Source organism: Poecilia formosa, unplaced genomic scaffold (assembly GCF_000485575.1).
Source record: "Poecilia formosa unplaced genomic scaffold, Poecilia_formosa-5.1.2 Scaffold32, whole genome shotgun sequence".
Classification (NCBI taxonomy): domain Eukaryota; kingdom Metazoa; phylum Chordata; class Actinopteri; order Cyprinodontiformes; family Poeciliidae; genus Poecilia; species Poecilia formosa.
Window position 1 is genome coordinate 3,201,117 of NW_006799971.1, and position 20,622 is coordinate 3,221,738.

Consider the following 20,622-nt stretch of genomic DNA (forward strand, 5'->3'; position numbering starts at 1 on the left):
GAAACCGTAATTTTTAATATGGCGGTATCCTTGAAAAAGAGGATTGAGAACAACCAAATATGGGTCAAAAGATGATCAGTATTGCACAGTTTCAACTTTGCTCAGGTGTTTTAAAAGCAATCAGTTATATTGTTTAAGATCATAAGTAAGAATATTAACAATAAAAACTCAGCAAATATATTTTTAAAAAGTACATCAGTGTAATAGGCTTTTTAGTTCTTCATTTTCTTGATGAAAATATAGAAATTATTTTTTTAACCACTAGGAATATGAATAGTTTAGATTTACTGTTCAAAGATTAAATCACATAACTGATTTAAGAGTATGAAACAGTCAGTTTTCTATAGCAAATTTATTTAAAAGGGTTTACATAAAAATGGCACCACTTAAATTAAACTGCTTTTTTTTCCTTTTACACAACCACCATATTTGTATATAAATAGACAAAAAGATTTGAAAACTCATTTCATGCAGTCCACCATCAAATATGGGTAGTATGTAAAATCTTCTGGTTGCACAACATTTACTGTTTTTGAAACAATGTGGAGAAAATGGCAAAATGTGTAGACACAAAGACACTAAAATTAACTTAACTAGAGAGTCTTTATGGTTTCTAAGCAAAAAAAAAATAGGGTTTGTCTATGATTTAAAATCTGCAAAGGAAAATATGAACAATAAAACCAAAATCTTATTACTGAAGAGAAACATTTAATCTTGTATGTCACCATTTAACAAATCCTCTTTCTGAAGTCAGAAAATGGCTGCTTCTTGCTCATTTGTGTAGACTCCAAAATAAAAAAGAGCAGCTACGACTTGGTGACTTAAATAGGTTCTTTCTTGGCATCTGATGTGCGTTGTTGAGTCGTTACAGTGAGACTTCTGGACCTACGAGTTATCATCATAGATCAATAACAGCTGGATGGCTGCAGTTCTCAACATGGTTATCCTGGGTTCGATTTCTGGTCTTCCCCTTCTCTAACCACCCAGCTTCCTGTCTATTTACTGTTCAATAGAGGCCACTAGTGGCAAAAACATCTTAAGGAATATAATCAAATAAAAGACTACAGGAAAACAAAAACTAACAGTTTGAATCTAGTTAACATTTCTTTAATGTTAACTGAAACAAAATTAAATTGTAAAGACTAAACGTATTAGACTGCAAAAGAAACTGAGGAAATGAGATAAATTGGTTTTTCTATTAGAGGATCAAACCTCAGCAAGATTGATTTTTTTTAATGGAGAGAAATTTCTTCATTTACAAACGTGTCATGTGATTAAAAATGCAACAGAAGCTACAATTTTCAGGCATCTTCTTTTCAATTCCCAAAACACTGCCAAAAATCAACACCATTTTCTCACACCAAGAACATCTTAAGCAGGGATTTTTTAAAACCAGCTAACATCATTGATAGGGTGAACTAATAAAGGAACTCCATTTATTGAGTCAGAGATCTATGGCCAACCATCCACACGCCGTTAAGGCAACGGCAAAACCAAAAATGACTTCCAAACAACCGAAAATGTAGTGCCTGCCCAAATTTACTTGTTCGATGCTACCTTTGTTCCATCCAAAAGGAACGATGAGGGCAGCTTACAGTAATAGAAAAGAAAAGTTTTGCAGACTGGAGGCTGGGCAAAAAAAAAAAAAAAAAAAAAGATGCCTCTGGTGGAAGTTTTGACAAATTACAAATATGGAGAATGTTGCAATGCACAAATGCAAACATGTTTTTAACTTGACACCACCTTTCACAGCCTGTCGAGAATTACACCTTCTATTGTAGAAACAACAGATGGGGAGCCAATGTTTTTAAGAGAACCGGATGATGAGGCAGGAAAGCTTCAGCCTTTCAGGATAAGCCTGCTGCTCCTGTGGGCATCGCTGAAGACATGGCTGCGGTATTTTGACCTTTCCCTCGATGTCTCTGACCCCCTCGCCGACGGCCTCCGCCTCCCGATTTCAGCTGCAGACAGACATCAACACCACGCTGGATGTTAGGAGAAATCAGGTGAATCTGGTTGGTGTTAATGGGAGAATGCAATTCTGGGCAGTTGTGACCACATCTCAAAAAAAAAAAAGAAAACAAAACAAAGGTTAAGAGAAAATTATGACAGCAAGAAAAACGTATGGGATTAGATTGATTCAGGGTGTTTGAAGTCCAGGAAGTTTCTACGTTAAACCTGCTGACGTCGGTTGATGTCCGTTCTGCTCGTGCCAACGTTTGCAGTTGGAGTTGGGATTCATTTTCATACCAAAAATAAGTATTGAGTGCTGCATATTTTTAAAGTAGAGATGTCAGCTTAAATTAGAATCTACTTAAAATCAAAAACACAATTTTTTTAGACAACTACATAAAATTATTTAAAAAAAATAGGATGTTCTGTTTAATAAGCTGCAATGGTGTTTAGTCTATCTAGATGTAAATGTCAAAATAGCAATAAATAAATGTCATTGCATAATTGTAAGTGTAATAATCAATACATTACTTTAGGAAGAATTATTTATCTGTTTAAAATTATGTTTTAAGTTCTCTGTTTTATGACTACGCAAAGTTATTAACCTTGTTCCTGAAAGACATGCTTCCTCTACATCAGCTGGAGTCAAGAGTGACCAAGCTTTCTGACGTCAAGTTTCTCTGCAACTGTTAGTGTGCGTGGGTTGTGAACGCAACATGAAAAAGACAGCACGAGTGTGTGCAGTCTGTGGCATTTCTCCACTTCTCAAGAGAGGAATCTGCCTATGAAAAAGAATTTGTTAGCCTCAGATGCTGTGTGTGAGGTGTAGCAGCCAGTTGCTATATGCTAGCTGATATGTATAATATATAAGAAACTGACACAGTGTCTTAAAGAGGAAGATTCCTTGGTACGGATAAAGACGAAGCGTCTCGCTCGGGGGACCCGTTGTCAGTCAAAACTTATTACTCACTAAGCTACTGCTGTCTGAAGGCTCACTAATAATCCAGCTACGCAGAGACAGGATGGCAGTCCTCTGGGTTCTGTTGGCAATTTGATTGACACAAAAGGTGTACTGTCTAGTCGTGTCACACTTTTACCATTAACATAGACACAGATGCCTTGTTGCTCACAGATGTGCTCCTATGGGGAATCCACTAGGCATGCTCAGGTGGCTAATGGTAGCTATTAAAAAAAAAAAAAGGCAAATATCATCTTAATTAAAGCTCAGCTTAAATATCTGATTTTACTTTTCAAAAGGAAAGGTAACATAGACAAAACTCCAATATTAGAAACATTTTATAGCTATGCACAAATAGTGTAAGAACCAATTAAATTTTGCTACTGTTATTAATTTTGCAGAGTCCAGATATTCAGGTCAGGTAGTAGCAACCCACAAACAAACTGCTGAAAGATGCAGTGTGTGTGTGTGTGTGTGTATATGTGTGTGTAAGTATATATATATATATATATATATATATATATATATATATATATATATATATATATATATATAATTGATAAATTAGACTTGCATAGTGAGAAGGCAGAGCTTGATTTTTTCCACAGATTATCTCTCATGTTATAGTTTTGACAAATATGTAAAAAACTTTTCTTTTTTTTTACATATTTGTATGTAACATTAGATAAATGCTACATACTGCAGCTTTAATAGAATAAATTAAAACCTTAGTGTCGTAATGTAGAAATGTGTGCTCTGCCTCTTTCGGCTCCCAAATGGAGGTTAAAGTTTAATTGGAGACTTCTGTGCAAGTCTAATTTATCATTTCAAAAAGGTGTGCTTATCACAAATGACTTGTTTTCATGGTTTTTTTATTGAAACAAAAATGATTTAAAAAAAAAACAGTCACTATTCTTCAACATTTTTATTGAACAGTTAGTTTATTGGGGGGAGAGGGGGTATATAATAATGTTATTCTGCCTTCATCTTTGTGGTCTCTCAATGTTTTTGAGAACTGCCTGATGCTGCATTGTCTTTCAATTTTTGTTGATTTGTTCACTTTTTCTGTGTACCACTTTAAGTCACTGCTTTCAGAGCCCGCCCCCGTCTTTACCTTGTTTTCTTTGTTGTCGTCTTTACATAGAGCATCTTCCTCTGCCACTGTCTAACGCAGCATGTTAAGACAGCGAGAGTGAGAAGAGCAGGACAACGATGCAGTTAAAGCACAGAAAATGAGTGGCAGAAATGACGGGAGGAAAAAAATTGAAATGAAATCACAGTTAATGATAAGGGAGGGTATGTGTAAGTAAAGACAGATGTAGAGTACAATGATGGCCAATGGAGGTCAAAACAAAACATGTATGCCAACCAAGAAGGATGGGAGGGAAGGAAGTGTAGAAGAAACAGAAAAGCACAACAAATTAGCAGGAAAGATTTGAAAAGGTCAAAATACACACAAAAAAAAGCTTCAAATGCAATTTTGAAAAGCCATCAACAGTCAATTTATGTTTCTTGAAACACAAAGTTCAAGGCAAATAAACTGTGACAAGAACAGCAATACTCTTCTGAGTGGAAGAGGTCACTGACAAAAAAGGACGACTGTTTTCAGGATTCAGTGGACCCCCGTCTTTTGGCGGTTCAGTAATCACAGATTCTCACATTCGGTCATTTTTCTGTGGAACATAACTCCAAATCACTTGTTGAAAATCAGTGTACTTTTAATTTGAAGAATTTTCTTTAACACCGGAATGACAAAAAAAAAAAAAAACATGCCTCACCAACTTTCTTATTGAGAAATGTTTGTTGCAAGTGAAGTAGTGTGAGACCGTCTGGCTCGTGTCCTTCTATAAAACACCCAGATGAAGCCGGGCACTGATGACTCACCGATGCCAGAGTTGGACTTAGCGGTCGGGCTGTTGACCCCGCGTCTTCACTCCCTGACGTTCCCTCTCTGGAAGACTTCCTACTGACCTGACACTTGGCCTGCTGGGCTTTGGCAGCTTGTGTGCTCACCGACTGGAGGAGCTGGGAACATGGCTGGTTAGTTAGTTCTATTTGCTAAATGCGTAGCTATTATTAACAATCAGGGACTACTTTGTTTACTGGTGTAAACTGAAACAAATGGACAGCCACGAGGCCCATTACCTTGGTGATGGTGCCAACGGCTTTGGTGCGACCTTCCCTGAACACGAGCTTCTGATCACAGTGCAGATACTCGGGTGTCTTAATGAAGCGAAAATGGACTGAAGCCTTGTCCCCTGTCCTTAGGCAGTCTTTATTCATGGTCAGGATCGTGGCGGTCTGTCTGATGCTGCCACAGTGGACTACGAGATGCAAAGTCAATAACACGTTTACTTGGACAAGCAGGTTTTATGCAAGAGAAAAGGCTTGTGTCCATACTGCTTCAACTCACCCATGGCCTGGTACCTTGGAGATATTGTGGTTGGATGGTGAAGCACCAAGATCTCAGCCTCAAACTCCCAGGTAGCCTGAGGCATTAGCTTTGGAGAGACCATCACCATTCCTTTCCTGATTGACGACCTCTTAATCTGAAGACATGAATGGAGGGTGGAAACAAAACCAAATATCACTAAAGATAAAACGAAAAGGTGATTTTTGATGCAGAACAACTACAAAAAATCTAAAACCTAGCTTAAGTCGTTACAAAATGACTTTTTCAGAGGTGACATTTCATATACTCCCCTCGATAAAGGTCTAAATGTTTCCCTGCTGACCTTCTTCAGAGCAAAGGATGCAGTCTGTCCACCGTGGACCTCCCTGACGGGCATCCTTTTGCGGTGGATGGACTTCACTGCGATGGGGATGAAGGTACCGAGCGGGTCTGGGCCTAAGAGTAACGTGTCATTGAGTCGTATCAATCCGCGCAGCGTCGTACCAGAAACCACCGTACCCACACCCTGCCAAAGAAGAAGATCGACATGAGATCAGGAGCCGAACTAGGCCTCGTCACTGCCAGAACACTCTGATTGGCCAAGTGCTTCATAGCTTCGTCGGTGCTAAACTAAAGGGAGTATTTAGCACTTTTTTAAATAAAGTCTCAGCAATTTTTCATTCACAAACCTCAAAATCTAGGGCCATCAAACCTGAGTAGGACTGAAGAGAGATTTGCTCAAATAGCTAAAGATTTATGAAACTTTTATTTTATACGGTTGAAAATAGAAGTTTACATACAACAATTAAGACATGATACTTTTTAACGTCCAAACCAAAGGCAATGCTACCAGATACTGAGGAGATGTATGGAAGTTTCTAATTTTCAAGACAGTAATTAATAAATCTGACATATTTTCTCATTATTTAGATATTAGGCAAATATAAATAATTTTGGTAATTCTAACTAACCTAAAGCAAGATTTCATCTGATTTCACTTCAGACAGCAAGAGAAAAGGTGAGTCTTTTATTTAGTGAATATAAACTTCTTGCCTATCTGTAGGTGAAAACACGACAAAAAAGTAGCGTATTCAAGTCACGGTTGCCATTGGCAACAACTTAAAAACACACAAACTTAATAAGCACAGTATGTATACGAGCAAAACTTGGATCCTTGTGGATTCGTCGATGCCTTAATCCATTTCTGAAAAAAAAAAATGGTGGAGTCTTACTTTCACTAAAACTAAAACATTGTTTCATACTTATTGGAAAGCATTGATTCTACAAAAAAAACATCAGCCTTTATTATTAACAAGGACATTAATATAAGGTTCATGAGGACGCTTCACTTTCTTCATAGATTTTTTTCTCTAAAAACATGTAACCAAGCAGAATGTTACCGCTTTTAAATTCTGCTTAGATGGTTAAAAAAAAGAGAGAGAGACAAAATACCCTGTGCACAAACACACACACACAGAGTGCATTCATGCAATTCAGAGTTTTATTTGTTTTCTACATGACACTGTGGGTGGCATACATCAGAACTGACATCAGCAGTCACCTGTGGCAACAAAGTGTCAAAACAGAGTTTCTAAATTGATTCAGCTTTAATGTTTGGACCTCTCTCTGGCCCCTCGCTGTAAATCACTTTTCGAACTTTTAAAGACCTCTCACAGCGGGCAGCCGAGTGTGCAGCCGAGCGGTCAGCGAATGCCTTACCGGTACAGAGTACGTGTCGTCAATTTGGAACTCTGCGGGCTCGTCGTTGTTGAAAGTGGTCCTCGGGGAGAGCAGGTTCAGGAACATCTTCAGCAGGTCCATGTTCTCCCCCGTCACGTTGGAGATTTGGAAAATGGGACACATCCTTAAAAAGACGAGAGAAGTTCAGTGGTGAGTATATTTAAAAAGTCTGACCTACCGATTCCAATTTGTTTTGTCTGAAAAGTCACCCAGTTTAATGACAAAGTTGCTCAGTTAGCAACGGTGGGGTGAGGATCGTCAACCACGCATGTAGATCAGTCACCATAAGTTTTTCTGGACGATAAATCATCCCAGAAGTTATTACAATAAACGATGAAATTGTTGGTTTGAGACCGTTTTTAAGTAATATAATGATAATACAATAATAATGTATTATCATTAACGTTGAGAACGTCCTTCTCAACGTTCAATAAAGTTTAATTTCTAACAAACATTTGACTTTTGAACTGGAAGACATTTTAAAAATCAAAAATACATAAACAAAAACAACAAATAATGATGGGTAATCATCATTACTCCTCTGGAAGCTTACCTCTCTGAACTAAAGTTGGAGGCGGTGACGACGACGTCATCCTTGTTCTGGACCAGAACCGGTATTTTCCTGCAGCCTGGGGACTTTAATAATCTTTGTAGTAATTTTAGTGTTTCTGTCGCAACAAAAAAGAAAATTAAAAACAAGTGTTTTTACAAAGTGTGCAAACATCACAGACCAAAAATAACAGACTTCAGGACCAGGAAGCAGGAAGCGGTTTAATGATGCCAACATGTTATCCACTGTGACAGGTCAGATTTCTGACTCTTCTATTCCATAATTTTTCTCACACAAACCTCTTTTGTGTTACGTTGAAACCTCCCCTGGTTCTGCTGGTTTAACTGGTTTACTTCTAGAGTAAGTTTTGTACCTGCTGATTACAATTAATTATGAAACTATGAAATCATTTAAAAGCCGAGAAGAATTTAAAACGTAGATATAGATCAGGGATCTGCAACCTGTGGCTCCGGGACCACAAGTGGCTCTTTGCAACTTCCACAAAGGCTCAAGCTGATATGTCTAAATACAGCTTTAATTTTAACAAATTTATATTTTTATCCATTGTTAATGGAATAACGTCATTGAAATTCCACAACATTGACTCCAAAAGTAGCGTTGACATATATTTTATCTATTTTTTTGTCATTAGCTTGAAAATGTGCTTTTTTTTTTTAAATATAATTTTCCACAAATATCAACATCCTACAGCAGAAAATGTATTTATCCTCTTTTTCACAAGGTTTTGTGTTTTTGTTTATTTGAAAACCTCAAAAAAGAAATAAAAATGTTAGTTCTTTAATAATAACACATTTATTTTAGTAGATATTTCATCAAAAATTAAAAGCTGCCTTCGATCAAAAGGCTATGTAACAGTTGCGACTCTAAATGAGCCTCTTAGCTGGACTGAAGGCAAAAACAATGAATATTGTGGAATTACAGGTTATTTCTTTTTTCAAATTACATTAGACTTGAGCAGTGATGTCAGTGATTCCAAAGAACACAAAGCTTTTAAATCATAAGTATGAATGGAAGCAAGGCGATGGATAACCTGATGGACGTTTACCAATAACAATGACATTTTGTTAACACTGAATCTAACCAAAAAGTGCATAAAATGGAACTTGCATCTCTGGCTTTATCATGAATGCATCCTGCAGCGTCTCCTTACCTTGCAAGATGTTAGCTGGACACATATCTATCTTTGTAACAACTACAAACACCGGCACATTCAGGGCCAACGCCAGGCCGAGATGCTCCTTCGTCATGCCAACTATGCCGGCGTTGCTGCCCACCTGTGAAAAAATGTGAAACCACAACAACAACAATAAAAAAAATGAGGTAAGATGCACTGTCACTTTCTTTCAAACAATAGCAAAAGCTAAAAAAAATGATTAAAAAACAGAAACACAAGAGTCACCATAAGCATGCAGAAGTCTGGCAGGTGGCCTGTCATCCCAAACACGGTGGTTTTCAGGTACTTCTCATGGCCGGCCAGGTCAATAAAGGTGATGACCTTTGAGGATTTCTCACAGATCTTAGTCCAGTCCAAGCCTCCGCCGTGGCTGTCTGGCTTGTTGACCACCTAAAGTAACAGAGGGACACAGAAGATACAAACATTAACTTTTTAGTTTTTTTTAAATCAATTTCTTTACATTGGATATGTTGGAACAAAGGTGCTCTTAATATATATATATATATTTTTTTTCTTCTTTTTTTGCTAAATAATGAAAACCAAAGTATGCCAATGACCCAAACATCAGGCCTGTCCTCCCACGGCTCACCTGACCCTCCTGGTCGAAGCCCAGGATGTCGTTGCCCACGCTGCTGGTCCTGCCGCTCTCCATTTCGTGCTTGTGTCTGAAGAGCTTCTGGCGGGCGAAGCCTCGGCCGTTGTCCAGCTCGCCATGGGTCAGCACACCGAGCAGGGTGCTCTTCCCAGCATCCACATTGCCAACAACTGCAACTCTATAGAGACATGATGACAGAAAGTCAAGGGTAGGTAATTAAAATTTCTGCTCTGGATAATCTCTACTGGGATATTGTATACATATTTGATCATTTAAAAACTCTCTAAATGTGAAGTCTTCACTTATTTATTGGTCCAGTACTCAATTGGTTCCCAGCTTATCTAAAGAACAGGTAACTTTTCACAGGAACAGGCATTAATCACATGTGGGGTACCACAAGGTTCAATCCTTGGGCCCCTCCTAATTTAATATCTACAAGCTCCCATTAGCTCAGCTTATAATAAGAAATAAGATTAGTTACCATAACTCACAGATGATATACAGCTCTACATTACAATGTCACCAGGTGACTCTGAACAGCTAGAAACTAGTGACCAGACCCGAAATCTGAGGGGAGTGATGGACTTAGACCTCAACCTTAGGAGACACACAAAGATGGTTACAAAGTCGGCCTTCAATCATCTGAGGATTAGAGGACTAGTGTCTCAGCAAAATCTAGAGAAACTCATACATCTTTAGTCGAATTGATTACTGCAACAGTGTCTTCAAATGTCTGGAAATTTGATCAACATATTTGATGTACATTAGCTTAAAGATTTTGATGACGGCATATAACAGAGTGTAACGTTTACTGCTGATTTCATAATTGGTGAAAAGCACTTTGAACTGTGTTGTTGCTGAAATGTGCTATACAAATAAACTTGAACTGACTTTATTCTATTTTTTTTTTCAAAGACATTGTAACAGTGAGTGGATGTGAATGAACACACATCACCATCCCTTTTAACACAGCATCTAAGGGCTAAATTGAATGAATTTCTTGAATAACAATATATTTTCCCTTTCGGGCACAAGAATGAAAACAAGAAAAGAAAGAAATAAAAATCAAAATGAAACAAGAGCGAGCAGCTGGCAGCCAGGTACACCAGGCTGACATACATTACTAACAGGCTTTGTGCTGTAATAACCTCATCTGTTAGTGCCACCGTATTTAGCATTAGGGGTTTTATGTGCTGGTATAACTGCAGTGGAAATGTGCTCACACTATAATCAGATAAAAAGTAAAAAAATATATAAAGTTATTATATTTCTCAATGTTCAAATATCAGCCAATCTAAGGGAAGAGTTATTAGTGGGCATTTAGGAAAGAGACAAAACAGAATTGAAAATAAATCTAGTAGAGTACTCCATCAGGTCAGTAGTCAGTGCAAAAATGACATAGTATTCCTGTCATTACAATCACAACAATGTGAATTAAGGCTGGACAATAAATTAATAACAATATATATCACAATAAAGACAAGATCAATATCAATAAATAGTACATGTGATCAAATGTTCAATGAATTCACTGAATTCTGATTCAGAACCGCACAGAATTCTGGGGGATGTAGGCAGAGGAAAGACTTTAGCCGCTCAACCTTGAGCTAAGCAAGGCTGGTGGCAACCTGACAGGTTGGTTGCCTAGCAACAACCCATCAGGTAACTCGTGCAGCAGCGGTTTCAGGTTTTGCTGCTTAAAAAAAAAACAAAACAAAAAAAACAACGGTGTAGAACAAAGGAAGGAAATGGAGAACAGGTTGAGAGGAAGCTGTGGGTAAAACAGGATAGGTGACGTAACCAGTTTGGTGACATTTCAGATATTTAAAAACAAAAATAACTAATCAATAACGATTGGTAAAGACTGATGTGAAACCTTTATGTCGTGGTGAGTTTTTCAACCCAAATATCAATGTGGGAGTGAATAAGTTTGTCTTCTTTCCACTCCTTTTCAAGTTAAATACATTCTTCTTTATGCCTTAATAAAATATATTACTGTATTTATTTGTGTATAAGTGGGTGTATATTTTCTTTGTTCCTTTTTTTAATATGTATCATTTTCTTTTATGTGGCTCAAAAATATAAAGCAGTAACAACCTAACTGCCTCGTATCTGGTTGAATGAAGGTCGTCATAGCAGCTCATTAGTTTGAGTTGAACAACATTTTGCTTTTGAGATGAAATGACTCCACTCCACCCATCCCAACCATCATGGAGGTAAGAGGTTAACTTCCACTGAGAGACTGCCACAGATGCCCCAGCACTCTCCTTCACATGGTTTAAATGCCACAGACACACTGAAACCCATCAAAAACTCTCAAAAGCACAAAGAGAACATCCGAACTGAACACAAAAAGGCTCCGGCCCAGGAGGAAACTGTGTCAAAGTCATGAATATTTCACAAAAGCTTTTCGTCTGCAGTAGCAGATGGAAAAAAGTAACACATTCAGAACAAACTTTACAACGTCTGGACGAATCTTCCTCGACCTCATCACCAATTTATATTACTAGGCCTGTTCCTGGAATCCAGAATAATTCACACCTCACTTCCAGGAAATCCTGCTCCCCGACTCGCCGGCGGATGAGGTAGTCCCGAATCTTCCCGCCGCTTTCCATCCTCTCCCTCAGCAGGATCAGGTCAGCCTCGATCTGCTCGCACAGCGACCGCACCGTGGCCACCGACGCCTCCATGTCCTTCTCATCCAGACCGTAATCGCCTCCATCTGCACAGAAAACGACGAGACGGCGCTTACTGGACAGCGGGACTGAAGCAGTGACAGTCCTGTGAGAGGGCAGAGCTCAACTGAAAGACTTAAAACGTATAAAATGGTGGAACAAAAGATTTATGGGGATGTCAGCATAGAAATTTGAAAACTTCAATTACCGTGACCCTAAACCACCCCCTGAAACGACTTAATTATAGCGTATTACCTTCAAACAAAGAAAGAAAACCAACCATTTTGTTTAACGCTGCAAAAACAAAATTTTACCAAGTATTTTTGTTCTACTTTCTTGTGCAAATATCTCAGTACACTTTAAACAAGTCAAAAATAACTTAGAAGTAACTCTTCAGAATGACAGGAGCTTGTTGTAAGTCAATAATTCTTTAATATTTATGGAAAAGTACAAGGGGAAAAAAGTCTTGTTATAAGTGAAATAATCTTTCAGAGCAACTAGTACAATTTTATCAATATCAAGAAATTGTTTGCTTAAACCAAACTCCTAAATCTAATGGTAAAGCTACTTGTAAATTAGTTTTGTCTTACTTCAAGTGTACTACTTTATTTGCACAATAAACTCGACTAAAAACACTTGGTGAAATTGTGTGTTTTTGAAAGTGTAGATACTAAAGAGGTGCGTTCACTTCAATAGAACATTTTTCCAAGAAAGAGTCGGATCAACGTCCATCGTGCTTTATGCAGCTGCGACGTACTGCTGTCCAATTGCAGACAAGAAAAGCTGCGATACCCTGAGAGATGAAGACATTTACTCAGGTCAGCTGGTAATCTGGGCAGAATAGGAGCCGTGAACAACCACATGTGTTTTCCTGAACAAGCGGCAGTCACTCTGCAAAGCACTGACAAACGAAACCCTTTTACATACGCGCTACAGGCCCCCCCCTCCCCCGACCAGAATGCCACATAGGTCAGGCATGCTGCTGTAACGGGCAAAAAGAAGTCTGGCTGCCAACAAAAGGCTCTCGTGTGTGTGTGTGTGTGTGTGTGTGTGTGTGTGTGTGTGTGTGTGTGGAACAGAGGGAGTTTTAGAGTGAAAGCCAAACACCAAACAGATCGGATGAACCATGTTACTGTCAAATTGGGGCTTTTGCTATGTTTGCATATAGATAACTTTTACTTGCTGATTTATGTAAATCCCGACAACACGTGCTGCATTGTACGCTCACATTTGAGAAAAGTAGTAGAGACGCCCCAATTACAATCACTAGATATTAGAGAATTTTACATTCATGGACTCTGATTGGTGACTGGGAGGTCAGATACCAAAAAGTCTGATTGTTTTTTTTTTTCAACCTACACATCGAAAACCACTTTTAGTCTATAAATGATTAAACCTACAGTTTTAACTACAGTTCACTTTTAAAATTTTGATAAAAATGGGGCGCTGTAGAGAACACACACCATGTGTGTAGGCAACGGGGTTGTCCTCGGTTCGATTCCGGGTCTCTAATCATTGCATGTGTTCACCTTTTTTTTATAATTTCTTAATGGGGAGTTGTTCAAAGCTCACTTTAAACTCTTTTCAAAAAAGGATTTGGTCAACTGTTTAAATACGCCACCTAGTCAGCCAACTATGCGCTGGATATTAAATAGGTTAAAATGTAGCCAAAGTCCACAGAGAAAATGTTGAAAGAAAAGGAACAAAAAAAATTACAATAACCAACAGAAAAATCTGCCTAATGTTTTCGTTTTTATTGACTGATACCAGCTGTGTGTTTGCTCTAACAGATAGTAATATCTGTTAGGAAACTGTGGCTCTTATTTGCTTAAATAGAAACTTCAGAAATTCATCCGTACTACCTGAGCCCATCCCGACCACATAGATGGTCTCTCCACATCCCTCTTCTATCCGCTCTCTTAGCTGCCGCAGTAATGAATCGTACTGTTCTCCTGTTGGGCTCACAAGAATCAGCTGAAAAATGAGAGACAGCGACAGAAACATCTAATCAGCAAACCACATAAAACATTTTATTCTTTAGGTTCAAAAGTTCCCTAGTTCCCTAATGACTTCATTCAATATCAACAGTTAATGTTTGAATAGATGAAGGGATGTCTTGAAAGTCCGCACTTTCGACTCATGTTTTTTTGGAACATCTGCATTGTGAAGATTTAATATCACTGCTCTGCAATTTATTTGTAAGATATAAGCTTCTTTAATTTTTCCCCCCCGAAGATTATAACGGGGCCCACCTTTTTGCTCAAGTCTAGGTAATCCACAGACTGCCCATTTGTTCCTTCGCCGTCCTCAAAGTCTTCTTCACACGATGGATCATCAGCACATCCCCGGTCCGGTGCGAACATACAAGCTGGTACTATGGACTCTGGTGGTGTTGAGCCTGGACATGTCGCCGCTGATGCCATATCTAAAAGCAAACAGCGTTAAGATAATCAGAATTAGATAATCTTACCCTTAGCTATGCCTGATTGGATATGAATAGTAAAAGTTAGCAAAATGTAAACACAAAAGTTAGGCTGAGTATCATATAGACCTAGCTAACGCTATCCAAAAGCCGAACTTGGAAGTGAGAAAACAACTTTATACTTGATCCAAACAAACGAACATAAACCTTCCCATGTCAGTGCTCTTATATTTTTAATTTTGCATTTACAAAAGTAGGCCGTTAATGTGGCAATGAGATCAAAACATACCAGTAAATAAAAGCTAACAGATCGGCTAACTTTGTTGTTTACTCTGTTTGGCTTCGATTTCTGGGCTCACAACGCTTGTCCCGCCCACAACGAAAGCAAAGGTAAGGGATTGGCTATATCACATTACGTCATAAAACAAGTAGCCTATGTTGCATTCGAGGAACACGGAAAGAAGAAACTTTTACACTTACACTTTACTCTTACACTTCTTTAATAAAAGTTAAACATATGAACACGTGCTTATATCTTCAAATAAACGCCTTGTAACATCAATCCCATTTCACTTGAAGATATTACATTAATTATTTTGAAATTAATTAAAGACTAAATATATGGTCTTGATATTAAAATTACTATCAAAAAACGCAACTTCCAAATTCATTCAAAATTGAAGATTCTTCAAATAAAGTTAGCATGCTTTACGTTAAAAATGTCACAACAACTCCTTTAGAAAAACAAAGAACTAAACCAGGAAATATATGGAAAAAAATGTTTCGTTTTGGGGACATTAATCATTCAGTATCTAGCAAATTTAGAAGCAAATGAATGCAATAAATGCAACAAGAGGCACAAACCGCGCCCACGAGTGGGCGTCACCTCGAAACTAAAATTATATATCCCTAAAACTCAAGTCCATGACACGTAGACAGTACTACATGGTACAATATGTTACAATGATGTACCATATTGACAATACACAATAACTAAATAAATTAAATCATGTAAATTATTATGGTCATTGCCCAGTTTTAAAGGACGAATCCGTTTCAGTGCAATTCAAAAGCATAGCGCTAACAATAAAATATTACGTTTTATTGTCTTTTACTGCTACTGAAGTTGTTCTAAGGCCAATCAGGGATGTCAACTTCCGAGTGAAGCTTGGAGTGAGACCGGGGTGCAGATGGTGCAAGTCATAAAAAGCATTGTGTCATCAGGGTTATTGCACTGACATATATTTTTTATTAAATATGAACGAAATCAACATGATAAGAAATTGATTTTAAGTTGACAGCTTGACAAGTTAGCTAAATGATGGGCTAATCACATTTTATTTTATTCTATAGCTTACTTATCAAGTTATAGTTCACCTTATAGGTATTGTTTTATTTATTTATTATTATTATTTTAGCTTCATAGATATACACATCATGGTATAATTAACTTTCACAAATATTTTATTAATTAACTTTTATTAATTTATAATTTTATTATTTTCATAATTTATCAGATGAGAATAATAAATTATGAAAATAGAAAATATTCGCAAACACAGTAACAAATATACATAATATTGGCGCTCTTAGCTCCTGGTTTGTTTATGGGAAATAATAATCTCCAATTAGCAAACGTTGAAGCCATCTTGCTTCTTTGATGATCATTTGCTGAGAGTAATTTCAGAGTCATTTAAAACAATGCCATGGCAAAATTGTTGTTATAAAGTGATTTCAGCAAACACAGGCAAACATTGCATTTTGGCACTTACAAACAGTACGTCTATAGCTTTCTTTCAGCAAAGTAAAATGTTTTATTGTTTTTTTGTTTTGTTTTGTTTTTTTTAAGTGAGGGGGAAGGGGGGTAAGTCCATCCATCCATCCATTTTCTACACACCCTTGTCCCTTAATGGGGTTGGGAGGGTTACTGGTGCCTATCTCCAGCTAACGTTCCGGGCGAGAGGCGGGGTCACCCTGGACTCACCCTGGACAAGTCGGCAGTCTGTCGCAGAGAAGGGGTCGGGGGGGAGGGGGGGTTCTCGTTTAAGTCCAGGGACTTTGATTATTTTTTAGTGAAGTTTATCTTGGCAGAGAGAGTGAGATGTAAAGAAAAGTTTAACTTCAGAATGCTGAGAGTTGGCAACCCTGGGAGAAAAAGGCGAATCAATGCATCTCATAAAGCTTACACGTGCCATGCCTAAAACATTCATACTCTTTGAACTTGCACAGTAATAGCAAATGTAACTACTACTCCACATCCGATTGGCTCCTTCCTTCCCCCGCAACGTCACGAGGACGACATAAAGCATGAACCAGAACTTTCTCACTCGAGGGACAAGCCTCTGAAGACCGCCAAGATGGTGAGTAGTGTGAACAGCTTCATTCATGGCCAGAGCTAAATCAAGACCTTTTCATTGTCCGTCATTTTGACTAATCTGGTCGAAAACATTCTGTCATAATCAATTTTTACCCACCAATTTTTAATTATATTTAACTGCGTTTCATTTTGTTTAATTAATATTTAACAAGCTGAACAGGTAATCGTGTTATCGTCAAGCCGAGTAAATGTAACTTTTTCTCTGTAAAGTTTTGAAATCAGGTCAAATTTCACCAATTGAATTGATCAGAGGTCGGCACAAAAAAAAATTGATTGAATTACTTCTGCGATGTTCTCTTTGTGGTCAGGTGTGTGTAATTTGGCAAAATGACGGAGAACAAATTTATTCATGCACCGTTAAAAAAAAAAACTGCAAAATATTCGGTAAACGCAACCACTGACCACAGCATTTTCCCAGATGACAGATTTATTCAATTGACTATGTATACTCAAACATTGTTTTTATAATATATTAAAAAGTGGATTTACATGAATTTAGTCTTTAATTCACGGTGAATAAGCTTTTTTTTAAATATGCAGGTGAAATTCTTGAAAGAGGAACATTAAGTCATTTTCAGATGTTTGACCTGTCTAAAATGCACAGGAAGACTCAATTTTCATTTTTTATCATATATTCAATTTAACGAGGACCGAGTGGCGATAATATGGCCACTTGGTTATATCGTCAGTAAAGTGCACCACATTGCATTTTTACACGTTATAACCTCAAATGTGTCCAGGGAGGGAAAGATGTGTAATCTTGTAGATCTAAATAATTAACCGCCACACAGGGATCAATAAAATCCAGTCCACTGACTATTTTTCCAGCACCTTCTGTGTCAAGTCAATGATAAACCAAACTTATCTGGCTGGGAGTTTGGGGGTTGTATAAAGAGAGACGACTGTAGGTGTGGCGATATAAGTGGGGGCCAGAATGTTGAAGTTCACGTTTAAACTATGCGTTCAGCACATAGATAGGAAGCACAAATGTGAATGTGATTTGTAGCTTAATTGACAAGATAAACAACTTCGCAGAACTGAAGGAAAATCCCTGGAAAGTCAGGGAGACTTTCTCAAAGCACAAGCCTGGAATAAGAAACAGCTCATTTGCTTTTAAATAAATAAATAAAATTTAAATTTTCTGTCCTTGCACACGGCAGTATATATGAATTTATAGATATATCTGCAACATCGACTGCAGATTATAGGATTTGGTGAGTTGTTAGGTGTGTGTGTGTGTGTGTGTGTGTGTGTAGGGGGGGGGTCCTTTTATGATTTTGCTACATCAACATGATGTCCACACATCTTTGAACAAATAGAGTACCTTCCTCTTTTGACTCTCTTTTACAACTGTGCATTGTTTTAAGCCTGGTTGATCATCAACTCCCGAGATAAGAAAAGCTTCTCATTACTGATCTGAATTTAACGAGACTCTCTATCTCACACACACACACACGCACACACACTCACCCACATGCACACACACACACGCACACACACACACACACAAAATACTATGCAAACTATCATCACTATCATCATAAAATGATATGTCACACAACCATCATTTACCTGGTGGTGACATAAAACTGCTTATGAATGCATCTACTTCTCTTACAAAGCAACTTTTTTGTGTGAAGAATTACACTTTCCCCTAAATATTAAATATTCAATTTTTTAAATTAGTTTTTCTTTTTTTAATCTGTGTTAAGTATGAATTCAGTGTTTGCCCTGGTAAACTACATTCACACAACCGTAAATCTTTTAACAGAAAGTCCAGGACATGTCATTCAAGGTAGGGCAGGAGTTTAAAGTCCGAGTCAAACCCAACGATGACTGCGCCAGGTATGCATATGCTTCTTTTTTTTCTAAAGCACAACAATGTCTAACTGCTTTGAAATGTAGATTTCAGTTAAATTTTCATCAAGAGGAAGTAGCGCGATGGAATACAAGTTCATGGCGTCGTGCTTCTTCCCATTTCTTTGCCCTCTTCTTACCTTGTCCTGCTTCCGCCACAGCTTTGCACTCAACATCGGCCATGATTCCGAGAACATTGCGATGCACTTCAACCCCCGCTTCGACGCCGCGGGAGACCAGAACACCATCGTCTGCAATTCCAAGTCCGGGGGGAGCTGGGGTGAAGAGGAACGAGACATGAACTTCCCCTTTGTGCGTGGAGAGGAGTGCAAGGTGTGTTCGTGGAATCAGTTTTGCAAAAGATACAGCAATGCAAGTTTTCCTTTCCAAAGTGAAACATTAAACTTAGACACACACAAACTTCAAAAACAAAATCTTACCAAGTATTTTTGATCTAGTTTCTAGATCAGTACACTTGAAACAAGAAAAAAACTAACTTGCATGTAACTTTTTAGCAAGATGTAGGAGTTTGTTCTAAGTGAATAATTCCTTGATATTTATGAAAAAGTATCAGTTCCACTGGCAGATTATTTCACTTATAACGTGACAATTTCCCATGTTGTGAGTGAAATAATTTGCCAGTGGAGCTGGTGTTTCTTCATCAATTTCAAATAATTATTGACTTGAAACAAGATCCTATATCTTGCCGAATTACTTGTAAGTTATTTTTGTCCTGTTTCAAGTATAACCAATTATTTGCACTAGAAACGAGGCCAAAAATAAGATTTAGTATTTTTGCAGTGTAAAGATATTAAAAAATCCTTAGTGTAGGAGGTAAAATTTCTAGTCATCAACAGAACACAAAGATCACGTTAATTCAGAGACTATGAAGCTAAATTAAGAAAACAAACGTTTACATTTAAACAGAACATATAGGTCATTAATTGTTTATTCTACTTTATTGAATATTTAGTGAACTGATTTGTGAAAATTGTAATTCCAGTGCATATCCAAAAACAGATTCCTAGTTGTTGCGTGTATATGGAACAAAATTTATAAAGTCTCAGCTTCATCAGCTTCAATAGACCTTAATATAATAACTTATAGAATAACAGATGATTGATTAAGACAAATGAGACATAGAGTCTTTAAACACGATTACAGAAACATTCAGTATTTCCACACAATGAAGCTGAACTTTGATTCTTTTTTTTTCATCATTTCTTTTTTTTATTGGTATAATGACCCAAAATTATTCCTGCATCTCACTTTACTCAATTATTAAATAATTGGAAAAATTTATTTCAGTCATTATGATTATTATTGCACATTTCTACAGGTGGGTGTACGGTCTAGTTTGGAGCACTGATCTGTAGGTAATCATAAAGGAGAATATGGGGCCATAAAACTAACAATCTGTATTGTTATTGGACAATAATAATTCTTTAACACATGTTCTTTAGTGTTTCTGCTGATTTTTAACCGAGAACTAATGCATGTGCTTCCCTTCTTTTCTTTTCTTACGTTTGGCAGTTTTACATCAACTTCAACATGGAGCAGTTTTACATCAAACTTCCCGATGGCAGCATGATGAACTTCCCCAACCGTCTGGGAGACGTCAAGTACAAGTTCTTCGACGTCACTGGCGACGCAAGGATCGTGGGGATCAAGATCCAGTAGAGGATGAACTCCTCTCAACATCTTCTGATCTGCCGGTTGGAGAAATGATCCGTTTCAGAGTCGCTGAGTTCGGCCGGTGTACTTCCGATTGCTTGCTGAGAAACAACTGTGTTGCAATGACGAGAAAAGGTCTGCAGATGGCGCCAGATCATATCTTATTTCACCGCTTTCCCCCGTACGGCTCGTCAGTAAATAGCCTGGTTTCTTCAATAAAAGCTAAAGGACAAG

The 20,622-nt window shown here is 37.7% G+C and overlaps 2 protein-coding genes across 3 annotated transcripts; one reads left to right on the top strand and one right to left on the bottom strand.

Moving 5' to 3' along the window:
• Positions 1 to 333: 333 nt before the first annotated feature.
• gtpbp1l (GTP binding protein 1, like) lies at positions 334 to 14,857 on the bottom strand. 2 transcript variants are annotated; one of them, XM_016670329.1, is made up of 15 exons: positions 14,770 to 14,857; positions 14,311 to 14,483; positions 13,921 to 14,032; positions 11,925 to 12,105; positions 9,378 to 9,561; positions 9,014 to 9,178; positions 8,765 to 8,888; positions 7,597 to 7,711; positions 7,023 to 7,167; positions 5,647 to 5,829; positions 5,325 to 5,460; positions 5,057 to 5,235; positions 4,796 to 4,936; positions 4,026 to 4,076; positions 334 to 1,961 (listed from the first exon to the last, which is right to left on the bottom strand). In XM_016670329.1, the coding sequence occupies exons 2-15, from the start codon at positions 14,479 to 14,481 to the stop codon at positions 1,848 to 1,850; spliced, it is 2,001 nt and encodes a 666-aa protein (XP_016525815.1). In that variant the 5' UTR covers positions 14,482 to 14,483; positions 14,770 to 14,857; the 3' UTR covers positions 334 to 1,847. The 2 variants fall into 2 exon arrangements, with proteins under 2 accessions (XP_016525815.1, XP_007549792.1); XM_007549730.1 differs by lacking the exon at positions 4,026 to 4,076.
• Positions 14,858 to 16,739: 1,882 nt separating this feature from the next.
• On the top strand, positions 16,740 to 20,621 carry lgals2b (lectin, galactoside-binding, soluble, 2b). Its single transcript, XM_007549731.2, has 4 exons — positions 16,740 to 16,840; positions 18,629 to 18,702; positions 18,876 to 19,047; positions 20,248 to 20,621. Exons 1-4 carry the CDS (start codon positions 16,838 to 16,840, stop codon positions 20,392 to 20,394), a joined length of 396 nt encoding a protein of 131 aa, XP_007549793.1. The 5' UTR covers positions 16,740 to 16,837; the 3' UTR covers positions 20,395 to 20,621.
• Position 20,622: the final 1 nt, after the last annotated feature.